Source organism: Ambystoma mexicanum, chromosome 8, assembly GCF_040938575.1.
Source record: "Ambystoma mexicanum isolate Mex_15411 chromosome 8, UKY_AmexF1_1, whole genome shotgun sequence".
NCBI lineage: Eukaryota > Metazoa > Chordata > Amphibia > Caudata > Ambystomatidae > Ambystoma > Ambystoma mexicanum.
The window spans coordinates 619,750,732-619,773,535 of record NC_090929.1 but is presented as its reverse complement, the minus strand read 5'-3'; the positions used below and the strand labels follow the sequence as shown (position 1 = coordinate 619,773,535).

The 22,804-nt window shown below is 47.5% G+C and overlaps 1 protein-coding gene across 2 annotated transcripts in view; it reads left to right on the top strand.

The window, feature by feature from the left end:
• Nucleotides 1–22,804, top strand: part of LOC138472243 (protein DDI1 homolog 2-like) — a 996,683-nt gene that overhangs the window by 558,501 nt on the left and 415,378 nt on the right. For both annotated transcript variants that reach the window (XM_069610322.1, XM_069610323.1), the window contains exon 6: nt 10,853–10,981. In XM_069610322.1, coding sequence (XP_069466423.1) covers nt 10,853–10,981 — 129 coding nt within the window. The remainder of the gene's footprint in view (nt 1–10,852; nt 10,982–22,804) is intronic.

The window sequence follows — 22,804 nt, the reverse complement described above, 5'->3', positions numbered from 1 at the left end:
CCACTGCAACTAGATTGACTCCTGTTTCCCAAAATCTTACGGATTTATTGAGGAAGATATGGAAAGCAATTGCAATACATTATCTGGATTTAGATGAGGGGCAGACCTAGGGCCTTATATGAACTTCTAGCCCTTAAAAATGTGATTACGGTCTTGGACACCTGTCAAATAGACTTCACCCATACTTGTTTCCTGACCAGTCAACTTCCATCTACCACAACCAATCGGCAAATAAATCACAAAAAGAAATGTACACAATTACCAAGGAAATAAAATTAAAAAAAACAGCCTCTTGCAGCAACACTGCACCCACACAACTATCATGTGACAACATTGCAGGCCACCTCAGAGCAAAAAATGCTCTCAATCCATCACGCCATAGGTGCATCTGGTAGAACCACAAATGACACCCTCCCAGAAACCAAAATGCCAATAATCAACGCACCACTCAACCAATTCACATCAATAAGCGAGGAAAATTTTAGCAAAATTCTAAAAGAAGCCAACATGGCACGAACCCCCAAAGACCCATTCCCACCGGATACCTACAAACTGCTACTCACCATGAAACACCGCCGACTACTACTTACTGAACCTGTGTCTGAAAACTGAAATTGTAGCAAAATCATACATAATCAGCCTATATTAAAGCAATCTTAAAAATGAGATGGGTGAGGGGGGGACCCGGGGGGGACAGGTGACCCAGCCAACTAAAGGCCTATTTCAAACCTACCCTACCCGGCAGAAATCTTGGAAAAACATGTGTACAAAGAACTGCTCAACCATGTGGAAACCAATGGACTATTGGCCAAATCCCAGGCCAGTTTCAGGCCTATGAAAGGAACTGAATCGGCACTCCTTTCCATATGGGATGACCTAAAAATTATCGTGGACAAGAGCACCCAATCCGCTTTCATACTATTGGGCATGCCTTCCGCCCTCGATACGATGAAACATGCAACATTAATCAAGAGACTGGAAGAATTCGGTATACAAAATTCTGCACGACAATGGCTGAAATCTTTCCTCCTCACTGACCGAACTGAAAGAACCTATCTACCCCCATTCACATGAAACACTAAAAACTTCACGTGCAGTGTACCACAAAGATCAAGCCTCTTCCGCACTTCTCTTCAATATCATTATGTGCCCCCTAATGAAGCTCATACAAACTCATGAACCGACTTCCTTCCATTACGGAGACAACACTCAGCTAATTCAAGACGATTATCAAAAATAACCCCCCGAAAACATCCTCAATAAATGTCTCACTGATATAAACACCTGTATGGCAAATAACAAACTTAAAGTAAACCCAAAATAAATGGAAATAACCCCTCCAGACGACAACCCAACACAAACGTCTCTCGCCTGGTCCACGAGTATGGGAACCCAACCTTAACCCTCAACAGTGATGATTAAAAACCTGGGCATACTCATTGATAGCGGTCTCACCCTGAAACCATGTGTCAATACAAAAGAAAAACATTTTTTCTATCATCTTCGACTAATAAGAGGGATCCTACCTTTTCTCAACTTCCCAAACAGAACCCTCACTATCATTTCCTTGGTATTATCATGGGTAGACTACGCCAAAGGTCTCTATCTAGAAATGGCCAAGCACCTCATCAAAAGAACCGCAACGCACCCCAAGCACAGTGGCAAGAATGCTGGTAAGACAAAATAGAGGAGACAATCTCACCCCAGCCCTGAGAAATTTACATTGGCTACTAGCCAAGAAATGAATTCATTTTAAAGCCCTCTGCATTGCCCACAGATCACTATACAGCCAAGGCGCCAAATTCCTTAAATCAAGTCATCCAATACATATCTAAAAGAACCTTAAGATCTAGCACCAACCTCCAAATAGAAACAAGACACAATGAGAAAATGAAACTCTGAGGAACTGCCTTTTTTGTTCTCATAGCAAAACTATGGCGCAACATTCCAAAGGAAATCAGGACGGAAGACAACCTAAACTTCAGGAACCCGCTAAAATCCTGGATTAAACGGATCAAGTTCCTAACAATAATCTACCTATGGGGAACCAACGCCAACTACATACAGTACCCAAACCACACCTAGAATCTTCACACCTACACTAAGTTTATCACCCCACAAAAGAAAGCCACAGAATAGCTGAATCATATCCAGAGACCACCAAAAACCTACTAACGATGTCCCTCTCTACCATACTCCACACTACACACCTACCACACACAACTAGAGGACTTTCAAACCACCCTGCTAAAACACTCAAACCGCACCTCACTCTGAAACCGACTCACATCCAAATAGCTACCAACCCCTAAAAACACATTCCCTGGACAACACCCTCTGGAAACAAATGTCCAGTGTACGAAACAAAGCAAACATGCACATATGCCAGTTACTCCTAGTTCTAAATGCATCAACAGATAAGATCAGCACCTGCCCATCCCTCCCTTACACCCCCCAACATTCCCAACCCACTTTTCCTTACAGAGCCACAGCATCGCCTGCAGACAATGAAAATGGCAGCAGTGCACGGTATAACTCAGCATAACATAATAACCTTAAGGTTTCTCCTGCTTCTGGAAACCAATATTCAAAACCTGAAACTTGGGGTTGTGAATTTGTATTGCATCTATTCTCCAATGCAGGAATTGGGTCTCTTGAATCCTTTAACGAAATGTTTAACCTTATTGAAAAGGAATGCTTATGGTATTACTAACTTGGACTCTGGGCGTTGTTCAAATCTACTAAAGAGGGAGCTACTGGACCACTTATTGACTTTGAACAGATTGTTTTTTCCGCTTCCTCCTCAAAGCGTCAGATTTCCATGCTCTATACATTTTTGTTCAGACACAAATAGGTCTCTCCCTACTTACCTGCCCAGATATTTTCAGAACCTTATTGTAGCAGGAATATAGAGCAAGATGTGAGGGACGACAAAGGCCTCTATTAACTCCCAGTATGCCGACTAGGCTTTTACACTTCTACCAAAGTGGTATTTGACCCGAAGAAGAAACAAACCCTTATCAGGATTATAATGGTTTCTGTTGGGTCTGGCTCGTACCTTTTATTTGGTGGCAATGTCCTAAGCTAGTGGCTTGTTTAGGGGCCGGTATTTGGCCCTCACTCTGTAACCTTAAACATCCAGCTTCAAAGCCCTACTGGTTGTGAAAATAGGATCGCACAACATTGGCAGTCCACCCATCTTACCGCGATAGATGAATAGTTGGGGAAAATGTCAAAGTAGTTGATGTGCACAAAGATAATGTATGAATGTGCAGCTCTTTACCCTCCTTTTATGAAGCCTGGGAAGACAACTTGATATATATTGTCACAAATGGTACAGAATACTGAGTCTTGGAGACCAAGGGTGTTTATTGAAATGTCTCCCTCTCTCGTCTCCAACCCTAACCCCTCCTGGTTAGTGCTATTGCATGGTAAACCCTACTGTCTAAGGACTAATGAGGAGTCCTTAAAGGCAGGCTTGGTGACTCCCTCAGGGACTTCTAACTTTCCCCACTCTCAACAGATGTTGGTCTTCGAATTGGAAGGTCGGACCGTGCCTTACACTTACTCTGTTTGGACTAAGCTAGGTTATTTCATGCTTACCACTTTCCTTTTACCTACTCCTCCGCTCTTGCTCCTCTATCCAAACCGCCACCCCTCTGTTTCACTCCTCCTCCTCTGCAGCCTTTGATGGCAAGTACCACACCACTTAACTATTTCTTCCCCCTACTGCCCTCCTCCTCCCACTACTACTCTTCTCCTCCCACTACTCTAGCTGTTTGCTCCCTCTCTTGGGCAGGGGTACTGCTGTACCATGGACTCTTTGAGGCTAAAGCTTCTCAAGGCGTTTTTCTCTTCCGTTAAACCTCCCATTTGGTGCGTGGGTCGCTGTTGTGGATTCTCTTGTTGGACCTCTGTTGGTTGTCTGCCTCAAGTTTGTGGTCTCTGCAAGCGAAAGGCAACAATGGCAAGTATTTGAATTCAGAGGTAAGGATGGAGGGGAAGAGTCTGCACGCACAAATACATACTGGTACTGGGGAGAGGAGCCTGGTTTGCCTCAGTGCTACTTTGTAACCGGTTTCCTCATACCCTTTCGAGAAGACGCTGGGATCACAAGCGCCAAAAGCCGTGGCGGGTCCTGAGCCAGTCTTTGCCTTTGAGACTCCCTATTGTAGAAGTCGCGCAGCAGGAATCGCGAGGATGAGACACTTGTCCGATACAAGTTCAATGTGCAGAGTTTGCGCAGCGGGAAGCAGTCACAGCGAGGGCAGTGTTCCCTCTTTAGAGGTTCCAGTTGGCTGGGTCGCACCTGAATCTCCCTGCAGCAGAGTAGGCACCATTCATTCATGGCATGAGGGGAGGAGAAGTAATCGTTAATAAGGGTGCCTGTATATCAACCGGTTCTTCAGGCAAAAATACAAATATAAATCAGAACAATTGAACTGTGATGGTGAGGCTAGATAACCACTTAACTCATATAATTGTTATCAAAAATATATTTATTAGTATACTGATTATGCGAAATCACATAAAATACACCGTATCCTATAGGCAATCTAAACTCATTACCCAAGAAACCAAAGAAACACAACAAAACAACTCTTCCATCAATCATACACAGTCACACCAGCAAATTTCCACTTTCTCACACACACACACACGAGGTAGCGAAAAGGATGGTCAAATCTCATGGTATAACCCAGATGAGTCTTCAGTTTATACACAAGTCCACAAATCACTACGTGATAAGCCTACATTAATTATATGTGGACTTGTGTACCTTTTTCACTACCTCATGTGAGTGTGAAAGTGGACATTTTCTGGTGTGACTGTGTATGATTGATGGAAGAGTTGTTTGGTTGGGTTTCTTTGGTTATATTATATGAGTTAAGTGGTTATCCAGCCTCACCATCACGGTTCAATTGTTCTGATTTATATATGAGGGGAGGAGAACCAGCGGAGGCTATTCACCCGACCGCCAGGAGCCACAAACACTGAAGACGTGCAAACACAGAGCGCAGCATAATCAAGCGACTTACCCGGTGAGTTCACAGCTTGCAAGTGACTCTGGAGCACTCCAGCGCCGCTTCACAAGTGAGTGAAAAAGCAATAGCATACATTTTGAATACCAAACTGTACGAAATCAATCCAAAGTTGTATCTGTTGAAACAAAGTAACAGTTTAAATGAGCAAATAAGTGTGGAAAGCCCAGAAACCCCATGGGAAAGCATTAGAAAGTCCAAAAGCTCACAAGCAATACCCATGCCAAGAGTATATTAGCAACCAGCAATACCAAAGTAACAAACACTGCTCAGGGCAATAGGGGAATACTGAGAGGCTTAATGATTGTGAGACTTGCTGCCTATGTGCTATGAAACACAACTCTTCAGGTGATAGAAACCTACATTGCCAAAGCCAAGATAGGAGAAATGTGACACTATCATTTGGTCGATTTTTGATTGATTGTTGATTCAGCGGGGAAAGAAAGGTGGCAAACAGGCTGCCCTTCTGGAGAAGGTTATCCAGAGGGAAAGCAGTATAATTGCCAAAGAATGTCAAAGAGCACTAATGTGGTTCCTTGTTTCCCCACAACTTGTTTAAAGTTTGATGCCGAAGAAGACTATTGAATTTGTTATTCTGAGTTGAAAGTTACCATTGAAGCACATTTCTGTTCTTGTTGTTGAAGTAGAAGGGCAGACGAGTATCCCGTAGGGCAATAAGTTATTTCCAAGAAGGGCCTGGTATAGGCAATGTAAACATTCTTTTAGAAACCAAAATTGCAGTAAACCATCCTGACATGTTACTACAAAGGGTAAGTACATTCCTACTGTAGGAGGAGTTGGAATAATTGATTTATTTCTGAAACCAAAAGTTGTGGCAATTATCCAGACAGACAATTGTGGTTGCTTACTTGGAGAAGACAAACGTGAGACAGTTGTTATTCCAGGAGGAATGGGAACTTGTGGTTATTGAAGCAACAGAACTTTGTGCGTTTGAGTACAAGAACTTAAGAACTGTTTTGGGCTTGGCGTCAAACCGGATTTCTTTGTTTATTTTGAACAGAAGAGAAACATCCTTGTTCAGATCTGGGGAAGGGAAATTCACCCAGGTTATGAATAACATTGATCATTTGTTATTTATTATTGTTGAATTGGATTGCCATATATTTCCTTTAGGCTTTATTTGTTGTGAGGGTTAGATATCCTTTTGTTGGTGTTTCCTTTATAATTGTTTTTATAACGCACTTAATACCAGAGATTGGTTTCTAAGCGCAGGATTGGGATTTGACACCATATTGCACTGCATTGTCTTCCTTCCAAGACAAACGCGTTGCCTCTGAGCTATTTTATGCAGGGAAATCCTCGTCAGGAGGGGTTAGTGACGCGTTTATCCAACTTGTTTATTTAATAAAATGGCTAAAGTTGAAAACTCTTTAGAAAGTTGTCCGCCTCACATTTCTGACCCCTCACATAACACAAATATGGATCTAAAAGTCCCCTGCAAGTGAATGACCCAAATGACATTGGTCCAAACAACTGCTGCCTCGGACCTTAGCAGACAGTTTATCAGGACCAAATACACTCCACTCATCTAAATTTCAGATTAAATGCTCTCCTGCATTGCTCTGAGATGTTTTATCAGTGGTTTTAGATTTGACCGGAAATCCTATTTATATTTTATCTCACAAGTTTGTACAAAGGGTACAAGACGTTTGTTTGTTTATTATTTGTAATGCGCCGGAATACCCTAGGGGAACAGGGCGCAGCAGATACAAGAATTTGCTAAACTTAGTTGCAGACAGTAAAATATATACATGGCATATATACAGTAGTAATGGAGGAGAGCAAACAATATATACAAATATACAGTTAACAATTGTGTGTCCAGATGACAGGAGGGAGAGACGTCCTGGCTCAGTATGTTTAGATAGCAGCTGTCTTCAGCCAAGACATCATCTTGGAGCGGATGTTTTGGTAGGGTAAGTCCATTCTAAGAGTGGGTGGGTAGGGAGTTCCACAGTTTCGCCGCTTTCACTGGAAAGCTATTACCTCCTATGGTAGAGCGTTTGTAGTTAGGGATGGAGAGGCAGTCTCTGTATGCTGACCTTGTCGGTCTCGAGGATGTCAGTCTGTGAAGTCTGTCGATCAGGTAGATGGGGGCCGCGTTATTAAGGGACTTATGGGTGAGTGAAGCAGTTTTAAGGGAGATTTTGTCTATGATAGGGGTCCAGTTGTTCTGCTGGCTGTGTGCGCTGTGATGTGGTCTCTTCTGGAGATGCCCAGGGCCGCTCTGAATGCATTATTCTGGAGGGTTTGAAGCTTGCTAGTAATGGCTTTGGAGGATCCAAAATAAAGCACGTTACAGTAGTCTATGCGGGAAAGTATGAGGGCTCTGGCCAAGGTCAGGCCGCTGGTGACGGATAGAAAAGGTTTGGCTGTGCAGATCAATTTGCACGTGTAAGCCGTGGAGGAGGCTAGTGAGTTCACCTGTCTATTAAAGGAGAAGTTGGAGTCCAGGTAGAAGCCCAGTGTTTTGACTTCGTGTCCCACTCTGATGGTGTTGCCATCAGTCATGAAGGATGAGTAAGCTGGGCTTAATTTCTTTAGGCTGGCAGTAGTACCCAAGGTGATGAGTTCAGTTTTATCATCATTCAGGCATAGACCGTGAGTGGCCATCCATGCCTGGATGATGATGTAAACCCTATTCACCAAGGCCAAACCCTTTCCATATTCTCCAGAAAGCGGAAGGAGGCTCTGGGTATCATCTGCATAGTTAGTGTAGGTGATACTGAGATGATCCAGATCATCGAAAAGGGGCTTGGTAAATATGTTATACAGTGTAGGGGAGACACAGGAGCCCTGAGGTACGCCACAGGTGATGGGTATGGGGTCTGCAGCATCTATAGGCGAAAAAACCCTCCTGGTTCTGCCATCGAGGAAGGATCTAATCCATGTAATGGCCTCGGGGGAGAAATGGGCGGCCGTGTGTAGGTGAGTGCAAAGGACCGAGTGGTCGACCAGGTCAAATGCTGCAGAGAGGTCGAGGAGGAGGAGTAATGCTGCTTGGCCATTGTCTCTGAGCAGATCGATCTGTGTTTTAAGGTCGATGAGAGCTGTCTCAGTCCCATGTTGGGGTCAGAAGCCTGATTGTCTGGCTCCTAGCAGGTGGTGTTCTTCCAAGTGCTTCTGCATTTGAACATAGGCTACCTTGTCCAGGATTTTCAGGAGGAACGGTACCGTTGTTATGGGTCTGTAATTCGTGGGGGTAGCTGGGTCAAGGGTAGGTTTTTTTAGTAAAGGTAGAACCCAGGATTGTTTTAGGTTGGTTGGGATGGACCCAGTGGAGAAGGAGGCATTGATTAGCTTTGTGATAAATGAGGAGAGGTCGCGGGCAGCGTCTTTTATGAGCTGTGCTGGACATAGGTCTCCCTGGCAGTTAGAGGGCTTCAATGACCAGATGATTTTTTCAACTTCGAGGATGGTCACTTTTGTAAAATTGAATCGGGTATCATCACTTGTAATCTGCTTCTCGGGTAGCTTAGACAGGCTAGGGTTATTCAAAAATGCTTTTTTACAAGATATTTTATTTTGTAATGTAGCGATTTTGTTGGCTAAGGCATTTTGGATGTCGGTGCACCAGTTCTTATCTTTAATGCAGGTGTCTGGTGGTGCTATGGGGGTTTCCACTTCTTTCAGAATAGAGAATAGTTCCTTCATGTTTGAACTGGCTTGGGAGATACGGGAGTCAAAGGTGGTACGTTTGGCTAGGATGATTTCTTTTTCATACAGGGCCGCTAGTTTGGTGAATTTGATTTTGTTGGCTACTGATGGGTCTCTTTTCCAGATGGTTTCACAATTTCTTTTTTTCTGTCTTAAGTTTTTGAGGAATGGTGTATACCAGTTGTTCAAGTGTGTTTTGGGCTTGATTGGCCTGAGTTTGAGAGGGGCGATTAAGTCCAAGGAAGTGGATATCATTTTATTATATTCCTCAACTAGGGTCTCAGGATCCAGGTTGTCAGGGAGTGAGTTGAGTGTGGGGAGTAGGTTGGGGATAAGTCTCTCCACCGTGATGCTCTTTTTGTTTCTCGTGAGAGTGGGTGGGGCCCTACTGGACTGCATAGGAGGAGGTCTAGTGGTGGACAGCAAGAATGATATCAGGTGGTGGTCGGTCCAGGCTAGTGGTGAGATGCCCGTAATGTTAGTCTGGCAGTTATACTCAGCCACCCAGTCAAGTATTCTTCCCTTGTCATGGGTGGGTTTTAGGCTTCTTTGAGTAAATCCTTATTCAGTAAGGGTGTTAAGCGTGGTGATGGCGGCTTGGGTCAGGGTAGTTGAAACCCATATTGAAGTCTCCCAGGGTGAGCGCCTATGTAGTGTTTTTTAGGTTGGTAAATAGGATAGTGTTAAGATCCTCATCGAATGTACCTAATGGGCCTGGAGGGCGATAGATCACATGGATGTTAAGGGTTTGGGCATTAGTAATGGGAACTTTGGCTGAGAGTAGTTCGCAGGAAGGGACACTGATGGTGGTAGCTACTCTTCTAGGAAGGCTACATTTATGAATGATGGCAACACCACCTCCTCTAGAGTTAGGTCGGTCTTGTCTCAAGATAGTGTAATTATCAGGGACTGCTAACATAAGCATGGGGCCTGCTGCCGGATGGAGCCAGGTCTCTGTAATATCAAGGAGGTCTAGGTCTTCATTGATAATTAAGTCTGCAATTTCGGTTGCATGAGCTACTAATGATCTAGCGTTGATTAGAGCTCCCTTGATTTGGGGGCTCACTATAGGTTTAGTGGTAGTAGAGGCCGACAACTTCTGTATGGGTTTAGTATTTCTCTGGTTAGTGGGATGAGGTGGGATATTTAGTATGGTGGTTCAGAGATAATTTAGGTTTGAAGTTGTTAGGGTTGGTGGGAGTGGTGCTAGGTCTCTTTGTGGTGGGCACGGAGCGGGCGAGTGGCTCGTAGATTTTGGCTAATCTAGCTCTGAGTCTAGTATTCCTGTCTATAGTTGGGCAGGGGATGCTAGCTGGTGGCACTAAGGGTGCCTCAATTATCATTAGCGGTAAGCAGTTGGATGAATTGGAGTTAGGTAAGGTCGCGCACATGGTGGTTGGATGTTGAGGCAGCATGTTGGACAGTATTATGGTGATTAAGAGGAGCAGGGAGCAGGCAAGGCAATTACTGAGCAGGGGAGGCATGCTAGTTAATTGCAAAGATGCAAAATGCATATGTAGACACAGTTCACCTCTATATAGAATTCACACGAAGGTTAAAAATGCATGTGCAGACAGGGCTCACCTAGATACAGAATTCACACTAGGGCTAAAAATGCATGTGCAGACAGGGTTCACCTAGAGACAGAATTCACACTAGGGCTAAAAAAGTACAAGGCACAGATGAAATCTCCCTGTGCCCCCCAACCCTCATCACTCAAAGGATCTTGCTTTTTGAGGTATTCCCAGAGAGTTGCACTAAGGAATGGAAACAGAGCCCCTCTTCAGGCAGAGCTGCATATGTGCACAGGTTGCCAAATATTTTAGACTTTGTAAAACATGCTCAGTTTCTAGTATGGCCGCCTGTAGAAAGAGGGTTGGAGACTATAGTACAAGAGTCAGCTGCAGTAACTTTTTCTTTCCCCATTTCTTTGCTGTCCTTGTACTCCTGTGTATGAATACCATTGGTGTTTTTGTTGAAAGTTAGTATTTTTAAATATCCTTAATCATATTGTGGTATCGCCTGTAATTCTGAGCTCAATTACGCGTGATGAAACACTTTCCCAGCCTAGTCCCATCCACACCCTTTTTAATTTGGTCATCTTTGCTAACCGAATATCTCTTTGTTGTTAGGTGCCCAGATGACCATTATGAGCCAGGCCTGTGCTGAGAGATGTCACATTATGCGGCTGGTTGATCGTCGGTGGGCAGGAATTGCCAAAGGTGTGGGCACACAAAAGATCATTGGGAGGGTTCATCTAGGTAAGTAGATGCAGTGCTTATATTGCTGGCTTTATTTTTCTTTTCTGATGTACTTTAATCTCCTTTGTTAGTTTATGGTTAAAGTAAGCATGGAAAGTTAGTCGGGACTGTATAAAATATTTTGTCTATCCTGATCATCTCCCTCCTTAGCAACTAGTTAGACATTGTCTGCACTGCATAAAGCCCAGAAAAGTATTGCTAAAATGATCACTGTAATATTGAGGTTTTCAACTTAGGGTCTGCCTGTTTGTTCCCTCTGTGTGCATGACCCATCCCCTTCAAATAGTGTCGCCAATTCTATACCTTTTCTCTTGGTTTTGTAAACTGCCTATAGGCGAGAAACTATTACATTGCCTCCTTTTTCCTCTGAGCTGGATTAAGGGAAAAAGGACTGACCAATCACCCTACACTGCAGTTTATACTTTGCTATAGCTCTTCCTAAATGATAAATACATTGTCTGGTTTCCACACCTGACACCATTCAAAAGTCCCCTGTCCGTTGTCTTCTGCCCTTGAGGCTTTGGCAGCCTTAATGAACACGCAGCTACGGGGCACAATAAGTTTGGTTCCCTGAAGTAGACACCACTTGGTAATGGTGGCCTCTTTAGTTCAGTGATTCCAAGAGACTTTCTGAACTGGAACTAAAAGAATAGTAAGGCCACTTTAAACCCAGCGCGTCCATATGTGCGCATCTTGCAATTTGATTCTTCAGCGCTTATCAGAGGACTGTTGCGACCTGTAAGGATTTTGTTTCAGCACTATGGTTTACAAGCTTCTTCATAGTGTATACGGACCAGTGTAACTATTCAGCGATTTTCCAAATTGGATTATGACTTTGCTTATTTAGGTATTCAGACATTCCTTTTTGTTTAGTCTGTGCTGCGTATGGCCTCATGTTGCTTATCTACAAAATCATTGCGCGAGTGCGACTTTTCCCTTCCCCCACCCTTCCTTACTTTCATCTTGAAGTGGCATTATGCAATACTGTTGTTACAGCATTGTGGAGTCTCTCCTTTCCATGGATTGAATGTCTCTTCAGGTAATCAAAACATTCTAAGGGGTTTTAAGGGTGGGAGATCAAACCTGAGCCAAATCTAACATAATTTTGTTTCCCCTTTACTGCAGTTTTTCAGTCCAGAAGATCTGCTTGCCTACACCTTCCCTGCAATACAAGACTAGCTCTTGCACCTTGGTAGTGTACCCACTCCATGGTTCCCGTAGGCCAGGTCTGTAAAAGGTTCTGACATACAATCACTATATACAGTAACATACTCCTATGGCCTGTCCCCTTTCCTCCATTGTTGTGGACGTCCCCCTACATGGGGGTGGTACCGAAACCTTTGGCAAGGAAAAATATAGCTTCCCCTTTAAATCTAGTATAGTGCGTGGGGCGCGGACTCGGGCACGGGAATGCCCCACTGAGGCCCTGCCCTCCGGCGCCTCACCTCAGTCCCTTTTTCCACACGGACGTGTCGGACCTGGCAACCAGCGAGGAGACTTTTATTTAGCTCTCTCCTTGCTCCCAGTTTTGTTTTTTCAATCTTAGTTGACTTCCGTTCAGTGCCTCACCTCCCCGGGCGCATGTCGGCTGCAGGAGGCTTCACGAGATGTGCCTCTTCTGACTGCTCGTTCCTGGCCTCGGACCCCCATGCGCACTGCCTTGAATGTTTGGGGCCCGACCACCGCGGGGACACATGTTCGACTTGCAGCGCTCTCGGTCACAGGGCATTGAAGAATCTGTTATCGCGGTGGAGGGGGATCTTCCACACTTCTCCGCCCCGCCGTAAGGACTTTGTCTCCAGGGCCGCTCGTCAAGACAAGGTAGACAGTCTGTTCTGCACTGCTCTGCAGCATGGCAACTCCTTCCCTGGGATTCCCACGGATATGGGTTCCTCAGATTCAGGTTCTGGCAGGCCCAAGGCCTCTAAGGCTATCTGCTCCGAAGCCGAGGGGCCCGGGGGCTCTTCCGGGTGTTCCGGGGACAGACCTGAGGCCATCGTGAATACCGGCTCCTAAGGCGAGGGGCTCAAGGGCCCTCCCGGGCTGTCCATGGAAGGGCAATCAAGTTAGTCTTCTATTTCGACCCCCAATGGGTAAGGGATCATTGTGTCACCTCCGAGAGTCTATCTTCAGCACGATCCAGCATGACTGCTGGCCCACGGGCCGAGGGCGTCCAGCCTACCGGAGCTTGCTTCCAGGTCATGAGTCGGGGCATTGCGACTACCGGCCAGCCGGCCGAGGGCTCAGCGCCTACCAGTGACCTCTGAGGTCGATGCTTCCGCTTTGGATGGAAGACCCAAGCTGTATCCTTTTGCTCTTGCAGATGCAGGCGATGGAACTGGTTCCTTTTTAAATCAGGGGCTCTGGGTACTATTCCAGGATTTTTGCGGTACCTAATAACAACCAGGCTGGCTTGATGGTTGTCGTGGACCTATAATTTCTTAATCTGTCTTTACCGCTGGAACGCTTCAAGATGATTACTCCTGCGCACATAGTCGCTGTGTGCAGGAGACTGGATTTGTTCCCTGGAACTCAAGGATACCAACTGCATTGGAAGTTTCTTTGTTTCACGATTAGGTCATACCACTTTCAGTGGAAGGGGGCTGCTCTTCGGCCTGAATTTGGCCCCTTGAGTCTTCATGAAGTTGATGAACGCAGTGGCAGACCTTCTCCGCTTGGAGGGCCAGAATCCTCACCCTTATTTTGACGACTGGCTGGTGAGGGCAGGGTCACCCAAGGGGGTGTTGCTCTCCTGCCAGTGATTGGCGGATAGCCTTCATCATCTGGGGTTCTCCCTCAAGCAGAGGAATTCGCAGTTATGCCCATCTCTGGATCTGTTCTTCCTAGGGGTGCGTTGGAACACTGTTGTTCAGTGGGTGTTCCCTACACCTGAGAGGCTCCTATCCCTCCGCAAGGCGGTGGGGCACATTCTGGGTTTGATGGCTTCTTGCATGCTCACTGTACAGCACGCTAGCCTCAAGATGAGGTGCCTCCATCTCCACCTTGTGGCCATTTGGGATCAGGAGACAGGGTCTCAGTTGGACAGGATTCCCAATACTTCCGCTCCTACTGCCCGATCTTCACTGGTGGCTGATTGATGTCAATTTTTCAGTGGGAGCCCCTTCACCCGACCGGAGCCTACCCTGTTGATGACTGCAGACTCCTCTCTTGTGGCTGGGGGGGGGGGTCTCTGCAGGGCTATGTGATCTATGGTGCATGGTCCAGGACGGAAGCCCTCCTGCACATCAATCTGTTTGAGCTCAGGGCGGTAGGCCTGGCCCTCAGGGTTTTTTGCCACTCATTAGGTACAGGTCTGTTCTGGTCAGGACGGGCAATTTTACTACAATGTTTTACCTGAACAAGCAGGGTGGCACCAGTTATTCCCCCCCCCTTCCCCTCTGCATGGAGGCGGTAGCGATTTGGGAATGGGCCCTGATGGAGAGAGTTTGGATTTCAGCAGTCCGCCTCTCAGGGGACAGCAATGCAGTAGATGACCAGCTGAGCCACTTGGGATTCAACACCTACTAGTGGGAATTGCACACTGACTCCTTGTTGCCCCTGTTATAGTGTTGGGGGTTTGCAGACCTGAATTTGTTTGCATCCCTCCTGAATTCCAAGTTTCCCCAGTTTGCTTGATGAGCAGGACGGGGGTCAGGGCTCTCTGGAAGACTCCTTCCAGATCAGTTGGCACAGCCGCAGGTGTTATGCATTCCCGCCCACCCCTCTGCTCCAACGGACCCTCTGCAAGTTCCGGGCTTCAGTAGGTTGCAGCCTCATCCTGGTTGTCTCCCAATGACCTTCGAGACTCTAGTTATCGGATCTGCTGCAATTGTGCTCCCAGGGTGCACCGTCCAATCTCTGGCAGGGGATTCCTGACCCAGCAGGGTGGGGCAGTGGAGAGGATGACAACTGGGACATCATTCAGCAGGCCAGAAAGCCCTCGACTCAGTCCCAGTATAAGAGCAAATGGATTAGGTTCTGTCATTGGGCTCGTGACAAGGGTCTGGGCCCTGTCACCTGGATAACGTACTGGCCTTTTCAAAGGGATTGTGTCCTCCGACGTTTTCCTTATCTTGGATATCTCCTTCCAGCTCTGCTGGCCTCGGAAATTTTTTCTCTAGAGGGCGCTGCGCGTCGACGTCCTCCGAGTCGATGTCCCTCGACAGCCGCCGTATCGACGTCATCCTGCCTATAAAGGCCGCGCGCAGCGTCCGTTGCTCAGTTCTGTTTTTCCGCGCTTACTCAGTGCCTCGGAATACCGTTGCTCAGTTTTGTCAGGTTAATCCTATTTACCTCGAGTTATTCGATCCGTACTCGATGGCTTCTTCGGAACCGACAACTCCTCGGTCCGGCTTCAAAAAATGCCGAGATTGTGGGAAAAAGATGTCGCTGACTGACCCTCAGAGTTTGTCTGTGGTGTTTGGGAGCTGAACACCATTGTTCGGAGTGCGAGGACTGTATGTCCATGACAGCTAAGGCCCTGAAGGAGCGTAGGGGGAAGCTGGAGAAAGGTAAGACTTTTAAAGCTTCTTCCTCGACGAAGTCGAGACATTCGTCTCCTCGTCACCATTCGCGCTCCAGGTCTCGGAGTGGGTCCCATCACTCCTCGAGATCGAAGCACTCGAAGAGGAGACGTCGAAGATCCCCTTCTCCGTCTTCCTCTTCCTCTGCTTCTCCAAAGAGAATCCCTTGCCCCACGAAACATAGCTCCCGGGCTGAATGGGAGGAATTCCGCAAAAATATGATGTGCGTCTTCGAGAAAGCGGCCTCGACCCCCTCGAAGACTGCCGAGAGCGATGCTCTGGTCGAAAGACCCGAAGGTCAAAAACGCTGCGAGTCGCAGTACCCGGAGAAGGAAACTTCTCGAGCGCGTCTCGAACCCTCGAGTAACACTATGACCTCAAAATCTTCTTCGAAGGTGCCGTCGACGAAGGTTCCGTCGACGCCGAGGTCGGTGTCTTCGACGCCGTTGTCGAAGGGACCTTCGACACACGGGTCTGTCGACTCGACGCCATCTTCGACACCGGCGTCGACGCCAAGAAAAGTCACGGTTACGACACACCCAGTGGCTATCCCCAGGTCCTCGATGGCGTCGAGATTGTCGACTTCCTCGAGCAGAATCCCAATTCTGTCGAGGTCATCGAGGCCTCCGCCTTTGTTTTCGACGCCACGCCCGAAGCCGTCGACGACATCGACGTTTTCGAGGCCGATTATGACAAGTTTGGCACCCTCTGCCTTGGAGATGGGGTTTACACCCTTTGAGTTCAGAACAATTGAGAACTATGTCCTCAATTATGGAAGAGGGTGAATTGTCTGAACAGGAAGACACATTTGTGTTGCAGGGACCTGCAACCCCAGTTAGAGAGGAGTTATCCTCTGAAGAACGCAGGTTAAAGGATCTTCATGATTCCTTACATGAGGCAAGTGGATTAGACACTTCCCCTGAGGTGGAGTTTGCTAGGCCAGACCCGGGGAGCATGCTGAAACCCCCTATAGAGCCTTAATGGCCAGGATCACAGAGTTTATGGGGTGGTCTGCACCTTCACAGTCTTTCCAACAAGATGACCTCACGGATATTCTTGACAAAGGCCCACAGGAGGATCCTGTAGTGCCCTTTCATAAAGCTCTTCAGAGGAAGATTATGACGAACTGGGAAACCCCAGATGTCGTCCCGGCAGTAAATAAAAAACTGTCTACAAAAAACAGGGTATCTTCTGCAGACCCGGAGTTTTTGTCAAAACACCCATCCCCAGAAAGTCTGGTGGTACAGGCAGCATCTTCTACTGATGTCAAGACTGCTTACCCTACCGTCCCACAGGACAGGGACGATAAAAAATATGATGCTATGGCAAAGAAAGTTTTTTCGGCATGTAGCATGGCGTTAAAATCTGTTAATGCTACTTGCACCCTTGCTAGATTCAGCCATACACTTTGGGAGTGTGCTTCTACAGCGGCTGACTGCATCCCGGAGGGAGAAGAAAGGGAGGCCTTCCTGAATATCATACAGGACGGTAAAGACGCTATGTGCAAATCCCTCCAGACGGGCATTGATTCGGCTGACAGTATCAGCAGAGCAATGGCGGCAAGTACAACAACCAGGAGATTCGCTTGGTTGAGAAAGTCTGGTTTTGCCCCAGATGTGCAAGCCAGGCTCTTGAACATGCCATTCGATGGCTCTTCTTTGTTCGGGAAAAAGGCGGATGACAGTTTAGAGAAACTGCAAACTTCAAAAGCAGCAGCAAAATCCCTAGGCGCTGCAATCCGTCAGACACCTTTTCGTCCCACAGGAACCTCTGCGAGGGGCAAGTCCTTTCGCTTCTACTCTGCATTCGGAAGAGGTAGAGGACGACCGGCTCAAAGGGGACAAAGAAGAACTACCCGAGGTGGATGGGGTAGATATTCAAAAGCCGCAGCAACAGCAGGTGCCTCTTTACCATCGGCATCTGCATCAGCCGCCCCAAAACCACTCTGAGGACTTCCCTCACAGGACACCTGTAGGAGGCAGGTTGACTCAACATCTGGCGGAATGGCGGGCTATCACGTCAGATGCTTGGGCATTGGAAACAATTGCCCAAGGTTACTGCCTGCCTTTCCTACGCATGCCTCAGTCATCCACCGGGGATCAGCTCTCAGAAAGCTCCAGATCCGCTCCTCTTGCAGGAAATTTTGGACCTGCTAGAGAAAGGTGCCATAGAACCGGTACCTGTAGCGGAGAGGAACAAGGACTGGTACTCCCTTTACTTTCTCATTCCAAAGAAAGACGGAGGACTGAGACCCATCTTGGACTTGCGAGAATTGAACAAATTCCTCAGGAAAGACAAATTCAAGATGGTCACTCTTTCTCAGATCCTTCAGGCCCTTCAGTTCCAGGACTGGTTGGTATCTCTGGACCTTCAGGACGCTTATTTCCATGTGCCTATCCATCTCAAACACAGGAAATACCTGAGGTTTGCAATTGGCAACTCTCATTATCAATTTCGAGTGCTGCCATTTGGGCTGACCTCCGCCCCGAGGGTCTTCACCAAGTTAATGTGGGTAGTGGCGGCAAGTCTAAGGAGGGAAGGGATTCACGTCTACCCCTGCCTGGACGATTGGTTGATCAGGGCTGTATCTTCGGAACAAGCCCAGAACCAGCTAAATCACGTTTGCCACTCCCTTCACAGACTGGGCTTCTCCCTCAATTTAAAGAAGTCACAAATGAAACCATCGCAGAGACTCCAGTTCATAGGAGCGATCCTGGACACTTCCCTGGGAAAAGCCTCGCCACCAGAGGTGAGGGCTCAAGATATTCTACAGATGGTTACCAAGTTCCAAGATGCCCAACGTCTCCCAGCCTTCGACTTTTTGAGGTTGCTAGGCCTCATGGCATCCTGCATTTTCCTAGTTCCAGAGGCTCGCCTGAGAATGAGATCCCTCCAGTGGACACTGAGGACTCAGTGGTCACAATTCTCAGGGAGATTGACAAATCTTCTTCAGGTTCCCGACAGGGTGGCTCGAGACATTCAGTGGTGGGCCTGTCAGGAGAACATTCTGAAAGGAGAACAGTTTTGGCAACCCTGGCCGGAGATAACAGTAGTCACGGATGCCTCACTCACGGGGTGGGGAGCCCACGCCAACGACTTGACCATCAGCGGTCGTTGGTCTCCATCGGAGTCCAGACTACATATCAACCTGTTAGAGCTCAGAGCCATCAGACTTGCGCTGAAGGCGTTCCTGCCAGCTGTACAAGGGAAAAATGTCCTGATAATGACAGACAACACGGTGGCCATGCATTACCTCAACAAAAGAGGAGGCGTAGGATCACTACCCCTGTGCAGAGAGGCGATGCAGCTCTGGTTTTGGGCAAACCAAGAAGGAATCTCTCTATCGGCAGTTCACCTAGCCAGAGAGAAGAACTTGACAGCGGACGCTCTGAGCAGGCAGAGTACAGTCTCCCACGAGTGGGAACTAGCTCAAGAAGTCCTTCAAGAGATCTTCGCCCTTTGGGGAACCCCTCAGGTGGATCTGTTCGCCACCAGCGTCAACAGGAAATGCGATCTGTTCTGCTCAAGGGAATTTCCCCCGAGAAGAGCTCTGGGAGATGCGTTCATAGTGGACTGGGAGTTTCCGCTTCTGTACGCGTTCCCACCGGTCCCTGTCATTCCTGAAATGATCAGGAGGTTGAGAAGATTCCAGAGAACCATGATCCTAATTGCCCCGGATTGGGCCAGGAGAACGTGGTACCCGGACCTTCTGGACTTGTCCATCTGCCTGTCATGATCTCTGCTTCCAAAAGGTCAGGGTTTTCCCAACTCCCTTGGAAGCAGATCCATAACCCAGGTTCCGAGTGCCAACCAGTCCCAATTGGGACCTTTTGGACCCAGTCCTGGCGCCAGTGGCACCAGGCTCATAAATATGCCCAGTCCCAGCGCTGGAAGCGCCGGGCTCATAATGCTTGGGTGGACTTACCTGCAGCAGACCATGCTGCTTACTTGCCTGCCAGTTGAGCCTCTGATCCTCTTATGTTTGGAACTACTTTTCCTGTTGGGTGGGGCAGGAGCCACTCCCTAGGTTCAGAACACTGGAACTCTTCTGGAAAGCAGGAACTCTTTTCTTACCTAGGCGTGGCTGTGGAAGGAGACACCTAAGCACTACAGGAGGCTATTTAAACCACACCCGATGGATGAATCTTGCTTTGCGTTATTCTGCATCCTCTGCAGCAGAACGCTCATCGTGTCTTCTGCATCTGATCCTGGGCCTAAGGAAAAAGGCTTACCATCCTGAATCCAGTCTTCAGCAACACCTATAAAGACAAGAAAGAACAGGTTAGCATTACGGTCTTCAGTGACAGCGCTTCACTTACCTGGTCCATCGGCTGTCACCAACGCCTCGCGCTGCATTCCGGCATCTGAAAGACAAAGGCTTACCTACTCTTCGTGCGCTCCGGAGGTCTTCGCACTGCATTCCGGCATCTGAAAGACAAAAGCTTACCAGCTCTTCGCACGCTCCGGAGGCCTTCGGCGCTGCATCCCGCACCTGAAAGACAAAACAAGGTGCGTTTAAAGACATTGGGGAACTTAAATACTCACGTGCCATTACTCCTTTCCACATCTAACCCAGTGGGTATTCCGGCACCCTGCAGCCGCTCCGAACTTGTACCTGCAAAATAAAAAGACAGTTAGAGCGCATCGTGAAGCAGGCAACAAGCGCTTACTTACGTGCTTCCAGGCGCTTCTATTCATCACACGGGCTCCATCTTCAACTCACTTCAGCCCGTCATCCGCCATCGCCGGAACCCTGCAAAACAAGAGACATCATTACTAAAGACTTTTAAAGACATTAGAATTACTCGAAACTTACTGTTCGTGCAATAAACGACGGACAGCAGTCCTCTGAAGTCAAGAGGCCTGCTCCCCTTATCCAGTGAAGAAACTGGTTACAGCACCCTGCCCCGAGGCAGATGGAGAGCACGGCGTTCACTTGCCTAAGACATCTTACCCTTCGAGTCAGACATACAGTGCACAGAGGTCCAGCCCAAAGAGCCAGCCGTGTGTTACACATCACCTTTGAAGATACGGTATATGCCCAGTCAAGACCGGCGCCTCTACGGGAATCAGGTGAGCGTTAAACTGCCCTCCAATTCGACTTCCGCTCAGAGAGAACCTACTCTCACAGAAGGGAGGTCAGTTCTCCATCCAGACATCAAAACCCTCAACCTTCACGCTTGGCTTCTGAAAGGCTGAGGTACAAGGATTGGGACCTCCCTGATGATGATATGGAGGTGTTGCTTTCGGCAAGGAGGCCAGCAACAAAGTCTTTATACCGCTGCCGTTGGAACAGATTTTGCGGCTGGTGTAGAGAACATAATATCGACCCCTTTTCATGTGGTACACCAATGGTTTTGTCCTTCCTACTCTATTTGGCAAATTCAGGCCTTCAAGTTGGCACCATTAAGGGCTATCTCGCAGCGCTATCCATCTTTAAGCGCACTGCGGAAGAACCATCCTATTTTAAGTTACCCTTGGTAATACAGTTTCTAAAGGGGTTAATCAAAGTTTATCCCCCAAGACCATTCCAAGTTCCCCTATTGGATTTAAACTTAGTCCTAACTTTCCTGATGGGCACATGTTTCGAAGCACTCCATTCTTGTTCGTTAAGATTCCTTACCCTTAAAGCTGTTTTATTAATAGCACTTACATCTGCTAGAAGGGTGAGCGAATTACAAGCTCTTTCTTGTAAACCCCCTCATACAATCTTTCACAAAGACAAAGTTGTCCTGCAAGTGAAGCCTAATTTCCTCCCAAAGGTGGTTTCTGAATTCCATATCACTCAGAAGATTACCCTACCATCTTTCTATCCTCCTCCTCATCCGGGGAAAGAGGAAGAGAGGTTACACAGGCTGGACCCTAGAAGGGCTTTAAGTTTTTACATCAGTAGACTAGCCAGGATAAGACAGGCAGACCAGCTGTTTGTAGGTTACACAGGTCACAAGCTGGGGTTACCAATAACTAAGCAGACCATTTCCAGATGGATCATTCTAGCCATTTTGGAATGTTATAAACTGGCAGGGAAAGAGCCCCCTCAAAACCTTAGGGCTCATTCGACCAGAGGTATTGCAGCTTCATCGGCCCTCAAAAGAGGTGTGCCGGTTAAAGACATCTGTGCGGCCGCTACATGGTCGTCTGTCCATACCTTTACACGATTTTACAACTTGGATTCCTCCTCCAGTCAAGAGACTAGGTTTGGAAGGGCTGTACTGCACTCTATTCATCAATAGAAGACAGCGTGAAGTCAGTACTCCCTCCTCCAATAATAGAATACTGCTATGGGAGCCTATCTAAGATCAGGAATACGTCGGAGGACACAATCCCTTCGAAGAACAAGTCACTTCTTACCTTGTAACGTTCTTTCGACGGGATGTTCCTCCGACGTATTCCTTATCGACCCTCCCATCCATCCCCGCAGTTCTACTTCCCTTGTTGTGGCAGCTTACGCTCCTTCAGGGTGATTAGTCTAGTCCAGACAGTAATACTGTGGGCTACAAAACGGAACTGAGCAACGGACGCTGCGCGCGGCCTTTATAGGCAGGATGACGTCGACGTCGATACGGCGGCTGTCGAGGGACATCGACTCGGAGGACGTCGACACGCAGCACCCTCTAGAGAAAAATTTTCCGAGGCCAGCAGAGCTGGAAGGAGATATCTAAGATAAGGAATACGTCAGAGGAACATCCCGTCGAAAGAACGTTACAAGGTAAGAAGTAACTTGTTCTTCAGCACACCTGACTCATTCTGGTGTTCAGGTGGATATTTGCTGCACTTATTTCGCGGCCATTGGGGTTTACAAGAATTCAACTGAGCATGTGTTTTTTGGCAGCCACCCCGGTGGTTAAGGCCCACCTTAAGGGGTTGTCTAGATGTTTTCCTCCGGTGCGTAGGCCGCACCCTGTCTGGGACTTCAATGTGGTTTTTGCAGCGCAACCCTTTTGAGCCGATGACCTCTGTTGACATCCACTTGACGACATTAAAGACAGTTTTACTGGTGGCTCTCTGCGCACAGGGTTAGTGAGCTGCAGGCGTTGTCTTCATACCAGCCCTTCACCACGTTTCACAAAACCAAGGTCATCTTGTGCACTAACTTCTTGCCCAAGCTGTTCTCTCGATTTCATCTGAATCAAGAGATCTGTCCTCTGGCGCCTCACCTTATTCCAATTTTCTGCACAGACCGTGTTGGAGCCGGCCGCCAGCGGAGATACTTTTTTAGCTCTCTGCTTGTTCCCTGTTCTGTTTTTTTTCAATCTTATTTGAACTTCCCTTCGGTGCCTCGCCTCCACTGGCGCATGCT